The 15,517-nt window shown below is 39.4% G+C and overlaps 1 protein-coding gene across 1 annotated transcript in view; it reads right to left on the bottom strand.

The window, feature by feature from the left end:
* SORCS2 (sortilin related VPS10 domain containing receptor 2) overlaps nt 1-15,517 on the bottom strand; it is a 534,993-nt gene that overhangs the window by 71,569 nt on the left and 447,907 nt on the right. The window contains exons 9-10 of the mRNA XM_046940567.1: nt 6,274-6,453; nt 303-449 (exon numbers count right to left, since the gene is read on the bottom strand). Coding sequence (XP_046796523.1) covers nt 303-449; nt 6,274-6,453 — 327 coding nt within the window. The remainder of the gene's footprint in view (nt 1-302; nt 450-6,273; nt 6,454-15,517) is intronic.

The following is a 15,517-nucleotide window of genomic DNA, read 5'->3' as shown; positions in this document are numbered from 1 at the left end:
CAACTCACTGTTATGATTGTTCTGAATTGGGTTGTGCGGTTGGCACCCAATAAAAGCTGTCCTCTTTGCATCAAATTAAGCTCTAAAATAAGAAATGCAGAGCTACAGACAGAGTCATGACTCACTGTAAAAGATGACTGGACTAACAGCTTGCAAAATCACTGCTCATGTCATGCAAGTAGATTTGTGTATTAATTTAGCTGATAAACTCAGCACAAAGCACCTGGGTTGCCTGTACTGCTACACATACTGCCCATACAAATAATTCTTATGCAATTCAGACAGAGGATGGGACCACTTACAGGTTTGCAGTTGGTAGGTTTTCCATTCATATCAATGTCTGGAGGGTTTAGAAAATCCCAGTCACGGCCTTTGTTGTAGGTTATTAGAGTTGCAACTTTCCCATCAATCTTCTGGTTGGCCAGAAAGACTCCTTTTACACCTCTGACCTGAAGCATAAATGAGAAAAAGTTAATAACCAGCATATACATATTTTTTGGCAAGTATTATTGCTGATCGGCTGCTCTTTTGTGGCTCTGAACTGCATGCCTCTGGTAGTTTCTCCATTAGGGAAATGAATGATAGCTCAAAAGAGAAAAAATAAAAATAAAACAAAGTATTAAGAGGAAAAGGACAAAGAGGTAAGATCTCACATCAAATTAGAAGGTTTCATTGAGTGCCCCTGTTTACCTTGTGATTACTTATGAGGCTTTCTGAATTATTGAAAAATTCTTGGAAACGTCTATCTTGGAAACATACATCATTTCCAGCATAGTGTAGCTGCCCAATTGTTCAGGTCTGAGCATGAACAGGAATATCTGCCTCTTACTATTTACTTTTTATCAGAAATACTTATAGTTTCCTTTTTTTTTTTTTCCTTTTTCTTTTTCCTATTTTCCCCTCCCCCAAATACCACTAACTTCCTTCGATATACATATTAGTAAACATCTGTAGTTCGGTTGAAGAGAAGGCATCCATACCAGCAGGCTCCTGATTTGATCTCTATCATTCATAAATATATTTCTTTTTCTAAGAAACTGACCAAAATCTACAGAGACCATGTACAGTAATACCCTAGAACTTGGAAATACATTTAAGTCCAGAGAATCAAATTTTCCATAGCTGTTTTACTACCCAAAGTTCTCATGAGCTCCTTCCTCCTTAAACCCCATGCATGTGTGGTTAGCTTACTCATCCAGGATGCTGGAAGTTCAGCATCGACTCCAAGTCAAATGTAACAGTAAATTGCATGGTAGTGCAGGTGATAAAAGAAAGAGTGGAAAAAATAAGGAATGTGCATTCTTAACTCTCAAAGCTACTTCAGCTTTCTGGGAACTTATTATGCATTCCATCTTCCAAAGAGAGCACGGACATGAATATGACTGAAATGCTGAGCAGTTCAAACATGTACTGAGGATGGCAGAGTTGCATTTCAATTTCTCTGCATATATTTTTTGTAGTGAATACTATTAAATATTTAAGCAATAATTAGATCAAGGACTGCAAGGGAAGAATCCCTCTTCTTTTGTAGATGGCAAAAACAGTGAGGCATCATGAATATATTTTTTCTTCTTTCAGTCTTGTTTAATAAATGTTCAATCACTCCATGTAATCATTTGGTGAGAGTCAGACTGAAAAAGTTCTTTGTTCCCATTCCCATCTCTAAACCAGCCAAGTGGCTAGGGTAACCTCACTTCTCCAGAATATGGAGTTTGAATCCTATTAGGCACAGAAAGATCATGAAAAAAATTATTCCAGTGTCTCAGTTAACTACACTCACCACTGCTCTAAGGGATAAAAGCTGACCAGCACTTTGGCAGCTCTGTTTTGAAAGAAAGGCATAAATCCTACTTGAAATAATAAAAGAGTTTCCAAGAGGCATCTTCAGAGAATGTTCAGAAGTATGAAGTCTGGAGTGGTGCATTAGGCTAAAAAATATAATAATAATAATAATAATAATAATAATAATAATAATAACAACTATGCTGCATAAAATTGGCAGCTTTAAAACATCCCTGTCACTGTACAGCACTTTCTAATATGTTTGCCTTGTGACCTATGTAAACTCATATCTGACTTTTTCCGTAAATATTTTAAGATCTGTATGTCGAATTTACCTTCTGGATTCAATTGTGATGATGAGACAGCCAAATTCTTTGTCGCTTTCCACTCCTTGACTCATTTCCCTGGTCTAAAAGTGGGACACTAGTGTCTTTCTATAACAAAAGGAAAAGAGTTGCATAGCAAATAACATGCTGTGCAAAAGAGGACATTTAAACACCAGGGAGTGTTTAAGTGCTCAGCTACAATCCAGAAGCTACCTAAAATATGAAAGCAGTTTCCTAGAGTAAGACAAGTCAGGGAATTCAAAAATGCCATTCCTTTGGCTTTCTTTTGATTTTTTTAGTGTAGCTGTTTTTCCACTTCTTTACTGTGGTTCCCCAGTACTTTTAGAAAGGTCCTTTGCACCTTACAAACCTATTTTCTAAACACTTTTGCTGCTGTGGCTTTCTATTCTGTGACAATAATTACTGCACTTTTCAATTTTCCTTTAGTGACAGTTGAACAATATTTGATACTAGTGTTCAGATGGCCCCACAGTGTTTATTAGTAGCAGTTACTGAAATAACAAAAAATGCAGTTATATAACAAGTATGTGATTAAAATTTAAATGCCTAAGAATCACTGGTTAGGCAAGAAAGTAAGTATGAAAAATATATGCTCCAACTTGTGGAGCTCTTACTCATACAGGAAGCAAAACAGGATCCAGTCTAGAAGTAGAGCATTTGGGTATCTGTTTTCAAATATGTCTGAGTAAAATTTGTGACTGAGTCGTGTTGGCAGCACTTGATACAAATTTCAATGGCATACTGCTTTTGGAGAGTTAATACTTTGCCATTCTTTGATATGAATATTTGGCAATTATTCCCCATTCACATTTGCAACATTAGCAGAAATGAAATACTGTACAAAGAAGACAACATACATAAAAGAAAACAAAAGCAGACAAGTAAACAAGCTTGTAGTAGATGTACAAGCTAAAGATGAAGTGAAGACGGCTACAGGTAATGAAGAACAACAGTGAAAATGTTAAGAATTACACACTGATGAAAATTGTCAACCACTGAGGATCACCTCTGCGTTGAAGATTTCTGTTCCAGTGATGGGATACGTGCATTAAAATGTCCAAAGGAAAAACTCAAAATATACTAAAAAAACAACAACCAAAAAACACATTCCCAATTTCTTCAACTTATCTTTATTAGCTATAAAGTGCAAATAATTCATACTCATAGATCTAAATAGATGATAACTATTTTGTAAAGAAGATGAATACTATTTATTTATTTTACAAGCTATATGAAAGCTGGAGACTTTCTTACTTTAAGCAAATAAAATTGCCCTCCTATGATGCAACCTCATTCCAAAAACAATTCTAAAGATGTAGAATTGTCTTTCAACTACTCTATCATTTAAACAGATCCTCCTGGATGACATGCTCCATCACATGAGGAATGAGCGTGCGATCTGAGACAGCCAGCATGGCTTCACCAGGGGAAGGTCATGCTTAACCAATTTTGTGGCCTTCTATGATGGAGTGATGGCGTTGGTGGATGAGGGGAAGGCAACCGATGTTACCTACCTGGACTTGACCAAGGCCTTTGACATGGTCCCCCACCACGTCCTTATCTCCAAATTGGAGGGATGTGGATTTGATGGGTGGACCACTCGTTGGATGAGAAATTGGTTGAAAGGCCGCAGACAGAGGGGGGTAATCAATGGTTCGATGTCCAGGTGGAGGCCGGTAACGAGCAGAGTCCCTCAGGGGTCTGTCTTGGGACTGGTGCTCTTTAACATCATTATCAGTGACATCGAAGATGGAATCGAGTGCACCCTCAGCAAATTTGCTGATGACACCAAGCTGAGGGGTGCAGTTGACACGGAGGAAGGAAGGGATGCCATTCAGAGGGACCTTGACGGACTTGAAAGGTGGGCCCGGGTAAACCTAATGGGGTTCAACAGTGCAGGGTTTTGCACTTGGGCCGGAGGAACCCCAGGCATCTATACAGACTGCAACGAGCAGTCCTTGAGAGCAGCTCTGCAGAGAAGGACCTGGGGGTCCTGATGGATGACAAACTTAACATGAGCCAGCAGTGTGCTCTTGCAGCTCGGAAAGCAAATGGTATCCTGGGCTCCATCATGAGAGGGGTGGCCAGCAGGGACAGGGAGGTGATTGTCCCTCCCTACTCTGCTCTTGTGAGGCCCCATCTGGAGTACTGTGTCCAGGTGAGCCCCCAGTACAAAAAAGACAGAGAGCTGTTGGAGAGGGTCCAGAGAAGGGCCACAAAGATGATCAGGGGGCTGGAGCACCTCCTCTATGAAGACAGGCTGAGGGAGCTGGGCTAGTTCAGCCTGGAGAAAAGAAGGCTGCGGGGTGACTTAACTGCAGCCTTTCAGTATTTAAAGGGAGCCTATAAACAGGAAGAGAGTAAACTCTTTGAAAGTGTAGATAACAGCAGGACAAGGGGGAACGGTTTTAAGTTGAAGGAGGGAAGATTTAGGTTGGATGTTAGGGGGAAGTTCTTTACCAGGAGAGTGCTGAGGTGCTGGAACAGGCTGCTCAGAGAGGTTGTGGATGCCCCGTCCCTGGAGGTGTTCAAGGCCAGGTTGGATGAGGCCCTGGGCAACCTGATCTAGTAAATGGGGAGGTTGGTGGCCCTGCCCGGCAGGGGGGTTGGAGATTCATGATCCTTGAGGTCCCTTCCAACCCAGGCCATTCTGTGATTCTGTGATTCTGTGATTTGCATGTATTCTTTTTAATGCAACCCTACCAATTAATTCTGTGTACACAATGATCTAGGATCTCTCACGTTTGTTCATTAACAAATACACCCTCATTAACACTGTGAAATTCTTAAATTATGAGTGAAACTGAATTAAATAAGTAACTCTTGTAGACAAAAGGAGAGTGAGAGTTGGCATCTCCATACAACTGATGTGAAATTATGTGCTCTAGGTGATGCTGAGAGAAGATACAATACCTTAATCTCTTATGGCTTTGCATCCAGAAGGAATGATAAAAAGCAATGAGCTGCAAAATACTGCTCCCAATGTATCACCCTGTGGGAATGTGGCTACACACAATCTACAGCTTTACTCATTAAGAAGCTCCATTTCTAAATAGGGACAGCATAAAAAATAATCTGTGCTTAAATTGGTAATTAGTAAATGTTTTACTCTAGCTATTTGAAAAGAAAAAGCTAATCAATGATGAAGGAGATAAAGGAGAAAAAAAAAAGTGCTATCATGTTCCCGCAACAAGAATAGCCTATTTAGAGCCATTTAGCACCTCTGTAAGTGCAAGACTTGTAATCAGAATTAATGCAGATCTTTTCCACTAGAAGGCAGGTATACTTAGGAAGTGTTTTTTTTTTCTTTTTTTTTTTTTTGTTTGTTTGTTTTGTTTGTTTGTTTTAATTAACAGCAGGCAAGTTAGAGCATAACAGTGGCCAAACTGGGTCAGAACAAAGGTACATGTGGTTTGAGATCCTGCTAATGGTCAGTCCTATATGCTGTATAAAAGAACAAAACTGGTGCAAATGTACGTCTTGCTTCACATGAAAGTCAGCAGCAGGAGGAATTGAATTGATGACAAGTTTGTGCCTTCCAAAACACTATATTCTTTATTCATTTATCTCATGAAGCACACTAGAGGTAAGATTGAAGATAGAACTGTTCATAAGATAGCATCACATAGCAAATGCTGCTGGCACAATACACCCTGTGAAAGCAAGTGGATTTGCTGTCCAGTATTTAATTTTGTTGATTCTTCTCTTGTCAGAGGTGACACAAAACCTAGCACAAGGCTCTTTGGTTTACTATTTAAAGATCTACTCGCTAAGAGAATTTAAGGCAGGAAGTGTACCACTGAGTTACCTAAAAGAAAAAAAAGCCACACACAGGCAGCTACATAACTTCCTACTTCAATAATAAATTGTGCTGTCAGCTCCACTTCTCACATGCAGAAAGCCTTGATCAACTTTGGTTTCACACATCCCTGTAACGTCATATCAATTATCTAGTTCTTAGAGCCCACAGCACACTAGCAGGAAAGGAGATAAACACATATATAGCATGACGTGCTACAAGTAAGAAAGAAATCCTAGCTTTTTTACATTAAAGACAACTGTGAAAATTAATTATATTCATAATCCAAATAAAAGAATGAAAACTCCACCTAGACCACAAACATTGGAAGAACTAAAAGCCTACCTCCAGAATATCTATCAGGACATTCTCTTCTGGCTGCTTTGTGCTCCGGACGTTCTCCAGCAGGATGGAGTAGTAAATGCCTTGTGGGTCAGACTGGTACAGATTGTATGTGTCTGTCTGGTACCATTCCTGAACAGCCACAAATACCTGGTTTTCATCTGTACTGATTATCTGTAAATCCTGTAGAAAAAAAAGGTACAAATGACTTTTTTTTTCATCATTTATGTGGCACAAGCAATAGGTCTGCCAGAAGAGTTGTATATTAGTGTGGGGAAAAATGCATCAGGAAGCTAGATGACAGTAATCTCCCAACCTAATACTAACCAACATGCTGCATCTCATCAGTTTGAGATGGCTGGGCACTGCCTTCTGGCTAGAGGTGATCAGAGGGATGATCCCACCAGCCCAATGAAGACCAAAAAATCAGCAATGTGTGAAAGCTTTTACAGGAATAATTAAACAAAAAACACTGTTTCTGGCTTTCAACATGAAAATAAATGCTACTGATTCTTCCACTTGGATCCATGAGTGAAAAGGAAAAAAGAAAAGTGAATGATTTTCTGAGATCTGAATGCAAGTTGATGGAAAACTTGTGTTTTGTTAACATTGTAACCTAAGAAATAATCCTCAGGTACTCAAACAGGTAAGAACTATTTTGTCCATAACACATAACATAGCAAAAAGAGGACCCAGCAGTTACACAGAGGAAGTGGTACATATTGTGCATTGATGTCTATTACACTATGTAACAGTACCTACTGAATTAAATATTCAACAATAATAAAATGAGAGTCAACATTCTGCATTTTCTCAAGAATCTCAGGCATGAATATTGCAATACCTTTCTTAACAGCTTTCCAGCTCCTTCACTCCAAACTTCTCAGACAAAAAACACACAGATGGGAAAAATAATTTAACACTAATATTAAACAGAAGAAATAAATCAGAAAGTGGCAACACTGAATTGAGCTTAGCAAACAATAAAAGGGCCTGCGTTTACAATTGGATAAGGTTGCAGAAAGTCAGATGTTGGGGCTACATACAAAGTGACATCTAGTCACAGAGACAGAAAACTTGTAAATTCTTTATGACATTCTTGGCACTTATTAGGGAGATTGTATACAGTGCTGGTCACCCGGTAACTGAAAAAAATAACTAGGGTGATGGAGTGAATATGAAATAAAGCTACCAAAAATGTCAAGAGAATATAAGTTTTGGGAAAATAAGCTTTAAAAATGAAGGCTTCAACTCCTGCCTTAAACCACATAATACTGAAGTTACCTTTCAATTTACAGTGTGAGATAGTTGCCCTGATTATCCTATAAGTAGGGATAGAATTGAAACAGAGTCAGAAGAAAGAGTAAGTAAACAGTACTTTGGTTTTTTGTTTGTTTGTTTTTCCATGGTAAATCTGAAAAAACTATTCATCTGTGATGCCACAGTTTGCAGCAAAGCTATCATTTACATTATGCCATGAACAAAAGCAATACTGCAGTGAATGCAGACACTTTTACTTGGCACTGGTGACACCGCACCTCAAGTACTGTGCTCAGTTTTGGGCTCCTCACCATGAGAAAGATACTGAGGCACCGGAGTGTTCAAAGAAGGGCAACAAAGCTGGTGAAGGGTCTGGATCATAAGTCTTATGGGGAGTGTTCTTGTTTTAAGGAAACATGCAGATGTGGCACAGAGAGACATGGGTTAGTAGGCGTGGTGTAGATGGGTCAATATTTGGACAAGATGATCTGTCTTTTTCAACATAATGATTCTATGATTCAGACAAAGATCCTTCCCTGCCCCACATACTGGTAGGTGGCAATGGCTGCAGGGGTACCAGTTGCTGACTGACAGCCTGGTTGTCATCCTCATACTTCAAACAGTGGTAGGAGCTGCAGGTTCAGTGGAAGAAATACATCCAAAGCTAAAATGTGTGGTTAAGATGAATTCTGGAAAGTCTGGAAAGACTGGGTGAAAGAGTGGTGGGGCTGGAGTACCTTACCGCAATAAATGTAGTCATACAGCTGTGACTCTTACCAAGAAAGAGGTATGCACTCAGACTGTTTGATGCCCTCTTTTTATCAGGCAAGAACTTAACAAGTCCTGGTTTTAGTAAGCAAAATTCTTTCCACTTCCTTGAACTTGGTTCCTTTCATCTAGCATTTACACTTTCAGATTTCCAGTGAAGCCTTACTGCTATTTCATTTCGCAGCAATTTCTTTTTCCCTCAGGAAGCAAAGCAGTCCTTCAGTTACACTACTTTGCATTAATCCTGCACAACACTTTCTGCCCACTGTCTTGATATAATTCTCTGGAAAAATTAATTGACAAAGTAAGGAAAATTGCAAATTTAATGTCTGATTCTTAAACATGCCTTAAAATCCTGAATGACAGACTCTTTAAAATCTAGCTGAAACAAAATAAGACCATCTTGTCACTCTTTAACTATTCCTGTTGCTGAAAAGTTGAATTTAAAAGGAAGAAACTGATCGACAAACACAACAGCTGAGTCTTCAGTGTGCCACCTCCAACCCATCAGCCCAATTGTCCACTGCACATGACAGTGAGAAGTCAGAAAGTTTTCCTAGGCCAAACTTACTGTCCAGGGCCTTTGGCAAGGAAAATATAAAAGAAACTCGAAGTTACCATTTTTCAAATCTTACAATTCATGCCAGAATTGCACCCCCTGCCCCACAGACACTTAATGCTTAGGCTGAGTGACACATTAACCTAAGGAAGTGAAAAATTAAACAGAAAATCACAAAGAAGAAATTTATAACAAGTGCAACAGAAGCAAGCACTCAGAGCTGTGTAGTCTCAGCCTTGACCTCCAGATGCACCACATTTATACCCCTGTAATCTCTTAAGTACAACCAAGGTAACAGGATGGCACATATCCCAAAGATAATCTCCCTAATCTTCCTTGCCTGGCCGAGTAAAACGGTGCAAGGAGAGAAATCAATAACAAGCTACACTGTGAAGAAAAGAAGAGTTCCTTGAATCCACCTCCGATGGATTTGTATGACTTGAAGCCATTCAGATTGATGGCTGCTACAGCACAGATTCACTTGCTGGTGCCATGACACCTCCTGGGAAACAAATACTTCCACTGCATCAAATACCACCACTACCCGCATTTCTATTTTGTTTCTCTTTATTTTACATTTGATAGACACTCCAAAATCACTTCAGAAGGATGGAGCTGCAGCTGCACACTGCTCTGTTGCTTGGCACAGAGAAACAGCCTCCCCTGGGTGTAGGGGCTGCCCAAGTGGAGAAACAAGTCCTGGGGGATGAACCAGTTGCTAAATGAGCTCTCACAGTCCCATGACTTAGTAATTCAACCATAATGCAGCCACAGCCTCAAGACAGTTTTGCCTGCTGACAAAAAGGCTGCATGAATCTTTTCTGCCACTTCTGCTATTAATGAATGGACCCATTTAAGGTATCCTTGAAACAGTAATGAAAAGAGGGAGCTTGACAGAGCAGGGAATATATGCTTCAACAGACTGATAGCTATTTAGGGAGAAGGAGGAAAAACAGCTCAAAAAATTTTACTCTTGATAGTATTATATCTATTACTGAATGATACAGAAGTTTGGAAGAAAACCTGTGATTAACATAGTGATGTATGTCCCAGACTGAGCCAAAGAAGACACAGGCCTGTTTAGTGCCCCTTAGAGCACTAGGTGTTAATCAAGTAAACAGAATATATGGAGTTAGTAAAAAGGGTGTACAGAAAATTCATGTTATCATGAATGCATTAAAGACATTCACTTATTTCAAAAGCAACAGGATTTTATTATCTTGTTTTTAGTTATCCCCTGTACTCTCTTTAATCTTGGCTACCCAAAAAAATTAATTTTAATGCCTATCTCACATGATAGAAAAGACATATAGAGATCAAGATAAATGAAATAAGCTTTTTCCACTCCATATCCTTTCAGAACTAAGTATTTACTTTCTGAATTGCAGTAGAATATAACACACAATATAGCTGTTCCACTGTTAAGTTTTTGTAGGTGGCATGAAAAAATGCAATGACAATGAATGCCTTCTTTCAGTTCATAAAAGGAGATCATATCAATAGAGTTTATTTACCAGAGGTGGGAAGGACACTCAGAATAATTAAATTCTTCCAAACTGCAAGAGTAAAACTTTACATGACTTGTAGCAGATTTCTTGGTTTAGTCAGTGTTTTTGGCTAACACAAGAATAAAATAGTTCCCACTTCTACCGTTAGTCATATTAAGGCACAACTTAATATAACAGAATCATAAGGCTCCTGGGCTCCATCAGAAGAAGTGTGGCCAGCAGGGGAGGTGATTGTCCCTCTCTACTCTACCTTTGTGAGGCCCCATCTGGAGTACTGCATCCAGGTCTGGAACCTCCAGTACAAAAAAGACAGAGAGCTGTTGGAGAGGGTCCAGAGAAGGGCCACAAAGATGATCGGGGGCTGGAGCACCTCCTCTATGAAGACAGGCTGAGGGAGCTGGGCTAGTTCAGCCTGGAGAAAAGAAGGCTGAGGGGTGACCTAATTGCAGCCTTTCAGTATTTAAAGGGAGCCTATAAACAGGAGGGGAGTCAACTCTTTACAAGGGTAGATAACAGCAGGACAAGGGGAAATGGTTTTAAGATGAAGGAGGGAAGATTTAGGTTGTATTTCAGGGGGAAGTTCTTTATTATGAAGATGGTGAGGTGCTGGAACAGGCTGCCCAGAGAGTTTGTGGATGCCCCGTCCCTGGAGGTGTTCAAAGCCAGGTTGGATGGGTCCCTGGGCAGCCTGGTCTAGTGTTAAGTGTGAAAGTTGGTGGCCCTGCCTGTGGTGGGCGGGTTAAAGATTCATGATCCTTGAGGTCCCTTCCAACCCAGGCCATTCTGTGATTCTGTGATTCTGTGAAAAGGGTTGGAAGGGACCTTTGGAGATATCTAACCCTTGCTAACATAGGTTCCCTACCTATAGGTAGGTTGAGTGGGACAGCATCCAGGCAGGTCTTGAGTATCTCCAGAGAAGGAGATAATACAATAAACAAGGACCAGAAACCAACACACTACTCCTCCAAACCACACTCCTCTAGGCAAGGGCAATCATTGCTGAAGGAACTTTAGTGCAAGAAGTGTGGTGGTTGGTAGGGCTACAACCAGCACCACTTAGCAGAACCATCCTCCCAGATGTAGCAGCTAAAGACCTGCTCCAAGCTGAAAACAGCCCAATATGTATTGCTGAATCTCTCTGGATCCCTCTAGATTCCCTGGGACAGATTCTCATAGCCAGCACATGACTCCTGCCAAGTACAGGAGACAGCTATGTGATTCAATATGGTGTCACTATCTAACATGCTACTGAAAATCTCTCAAAAGCAGCTAAAAAAACCCTGATTTCTGTTCATTAGATGACCACCAACAGCTCTGTTCCATACATACATGTACTTAAGATGTGTTACAAAAAGGCAGTCTAAAGTGGCACAGTGGACCTGGAGACTGAGAGAACAAATTAAATGAAGTTTAGAAAATGTAAGGCTTGGCTGGAGGCTGGTTTTATCAGTCTTTGATAGATGAGTAAGGAGGACTTGAGATATGGTGTTTTCATCCTTTTCTGTTTTTTTCTTTGAGGCTATGTTTGGAGAAATGCAAACACAAATGCAAATACAAGCAATAAAAAAAAAAAAACAGAATAATTTTCTGCAGATTTTCAACCTCTTCATATCAAAAGGAAAACGAGATACCAACATTTTTTAATTACTCAGTTTGAAAATGCTCATTTTATCTCCATAAGTAAAATTTCTGCAAAATGTGTCTGTGCTGCACAAGAATAATACCAGAAGAGTCCAGCAGAACTCCCTCAGGTGAGAGCCTGTGGCTCCAGTGGGGCTTTTCTGATGTTTTCAGACAAATCCTTGACCATCCTTTAGTACCCTCTGATTTGTGCACAGTTTTCCCTTCCCTGTAGACAGCGACTGCTCCGTCTCTGGCCAGGCACATGCCACATCACAGAGCCCATTTGGAAAGTGATTTTTTGAAGTCTCATGCATTCTGTTCTTTAGAGAAAAATGAAATATTGCCTATTTTAGTTCAATTTCATCTTCAAGCAGAATCTAATACTGAAAACCCCTGAAATTCAGTTCTTTGAAAAGCTATTGTTTTTAATCAAGCGACTGAAATCTTCCTTGTACAACCATTTCATTTTCTTTATCTCCAACTACCATAAAAGTAGCAGCTTCAGTGTCATGTGTCCTAGATGTAGCGTTCTTCTGCCAGTGTTTCTGCTGATATCCTGCTCCTTTGCAAAATTTCTCCCATAATTTGCTCGTATTTATCTTTCCCCTTCTGCCCAGATTGGACTGAAACACATTTCTGCCTCACTCTGATGATTCTCACTGAAATACCGTGGGATGAAAAATTTCAGAGCCGCTCTGTTTTCTGTTGTAACCAACATTTCTGCTATAATGAAGAGATGGCAAATCACTTTTAAAAATGTATCTTTTACAGAAACTGTTAGAATCGCTCACATCCTCTGCTGCTCTAATTGATGTCTGGCTTCCAGGCCCTCTTAGTGAAATTTTCAGCTCTGCTGTGAGCAGATACCAAAGAAACTTCTCTTGCAGGCATCATCAAAATGCTAAAGATATACAGAATATTTTGTTCCACTCATCGGGTATGGCCTCAACTAGAAACAACATAAAAACAGTCTTTTCCAAATGAAACACTCAATCTGTTCTTAGCTAGCCCCTGACTCTTTCCAAAATGAAACTGTTAACTTCTAATTTATTTATTCAGCCAAGCCTCTAGTTAATCTCCTTAGAAGGAAGAAAAAAAAGACAAATAAACATAAATGATACTTGCCAAGACAAAGAATTCAGTATGCAGGGCTATTTCAAACAGTCCAGACTACATAAGACAGAAACAGCAGTGAGTTATGGCTGACACTTTTCGAATATGTCAGAAATGCACTCAGTAAGATCACATGTCCAGTAAACTAATCATCTTTTACAGACTAATGGATTTTAAGGCTAAAATTGGTGACTAGATCTCTTAGAGTTTGCTCTTCAGTTTTTTTTCCAACTATTATTTCTGCACAACGCACGACACTCAGGAGAAGCAAATAATTAATGTGTGGTTAGAGCAAATCCCTCAGAAAGGCACTTAGACATGATTTTAAAATTTTGAAATCTAGAATTTCTGTCACTTTTCTGGGCACTTTTTCAAATACTTATCACCAATGCTAATAAGAAGTTGAGCAGAGTTTCTAATTTGAACAAGGCTGGCTTCGGTTACCATCTATGGGTCTGTCTTTCTCCTCTATAGCACTTTTAAATCTATTAAGTACTTTCTCAAAAGAAGGAGGCTTCTTCACTATAATCAAGTTGCTTCTTGACCATCCTTTCTGAAAGATACATTTCTAAGGCAATTTTTCATTCAGATCATTGATCTCAGTGATGTTTTCTGTAGAGTGACTCCAAAAATACAACAGAAGCCATAGTGAACTGTAGTGAATGACTGGAGAGGGACTTCTTAAACTGGTTTTACAGCAAAGGAAAGGTCCATCAGAGAGTGATCTAGATCCTTCACTCCTTATCTCTAGCCCTCCAATAAAATCTAGTGATGTTCTTCACAATGACAGAAACTAACCTATTGCAAACATAGATGCCTACAGGAACTAGAAAATAGTCTTATTTAGTTGTGGAGAAGTGCCTGGCTCTTTTGCACGATATGTCTGCCCTCCTATTTCCAAATAACTGCTTTACAACATAAGCTAGCATAGTCAACACTTGCACTATTGAGCTGGCAGTTCTTCAGGAATTTGGGCAAAACATTTTGATTAAGAGAATTTTACCTGATTTAACATATTGACAATTAGTATGTAATTTTAATTATTCATTTGGGTATTCAGGAATAAAAAAGCACAAACACTTAGACACTGATGTAAACACCCTTCCTTTCCCATCTCCAGTCTGAGATCAATTGAACACTTCTTTTCCCCCATTCCTTGTTTCCATTTTATGCTCATTCAGCCCCTGCTGACTACTTCACAGAGGCAATGGGCTGTGCATGAGTGGAAGTCGGGGTCATCTGCCAGAGGACTTCCTTCTTTTTCTTTCCTTGTTTATTTCACTCTTCTATTGCTCCTTGCTTTCTTTTGCCCTGGTGCAGGTCACCCACCCATAAGCTCCAGTCACTTGAAGTCCCTGCCCCCAACAGAAGTTGCTGGTGGTCTGTAATCCATCAGACTGCCCACATTTGGAACATTTTAACATTTACATCTGGATATCCTCCTGTTGTTTTCCTAATTACAAATTCCCCCAAGAAAGCATAAAAGGGTACACTGAAGGCCTTGAAACATTGAAATAATTATGTGGGAGGGCTGATATATTTACCTGTCCTTGACTATCCATTGTCTGTCAAAATAAATAAATAAATCAATAAATTGCTATCTGCGTAATGCTACTGGGAACATAGCCAAATCTCAGACTCAGGTCCAAATAATATCTGAGGATTTTATTTGAGAGTTTTGTTAATATGCTGCATATTTAAAAGCAGAAGTCTTCAGACCATCGTTTAGTTAAAAAAATATATATATCTATTTGTTCTGCAAAAATAACAACAAAGCAAGGAAATAAACTGTACTGCACTGTCATTCACTGCTTGGTCAGTGAATTAAACTAGTGCATTTCAAGATATGCAAAGATGGTACGTCCTAGTTCTCTAATATGTAAAGCAATGGAATCACACCAAACCATGTGAAATGTAGGATGTAGGGACACCCGGAGGTCTGTAGAACAAATCCCTGCTTGAGGCAGGGTGAAGTGGGAGGCCAGACCACGTTACTTGGGTTTTATCCACTGGGTCTACAAAAGCTGCCAAGTCATTTTTCTTCAGGATTGCAGATGCCTTCTAAGTATACATAAAAACATGAAACATATTGTGTGCAGCACAAAATTTCAATTGCATCATTCAGACTGCATACAAATATCTGTCTGTGCTTTACTGCTAATTTACTGTGCAAATATAAGAATATTCTAGACTAATGGAAACTCTCAAAAAAAACCTCTGCCATTCTTTTAAGTAAATAAAGTTCATATTGGGATTCTTTAATGAAATATAGCATCATCAGCTGAAACTCTTTTATATTACTATTCATACTTATACCAGAAAACACCACGTGGAATTAAGATGCAATTGATTCTTGAAAGAACACTTGCACTGCATTGCCATTGGGTGTGTAGCACTGCTTCAAGGAAGCAAAGTT

The sequence above is a fragment of the Gallus gallus genome, chromosome 4, assembly GCF_016699485.2.
Source record: "Gallus gallus isolate bGalGal1 chromosome 4, bGalGal1.mat.broiler.GRCg7b, whole genome shotgun sequence".
Taxonomy (NCBI): Eukaryota; Metazoa; Chordata; class Aves; order Galliformes; family Phasianidae; genus Gallus; species Gallus gallus.
This window is presented reverse-complemented; position numbering and strand designations above follow the sequence as displayed.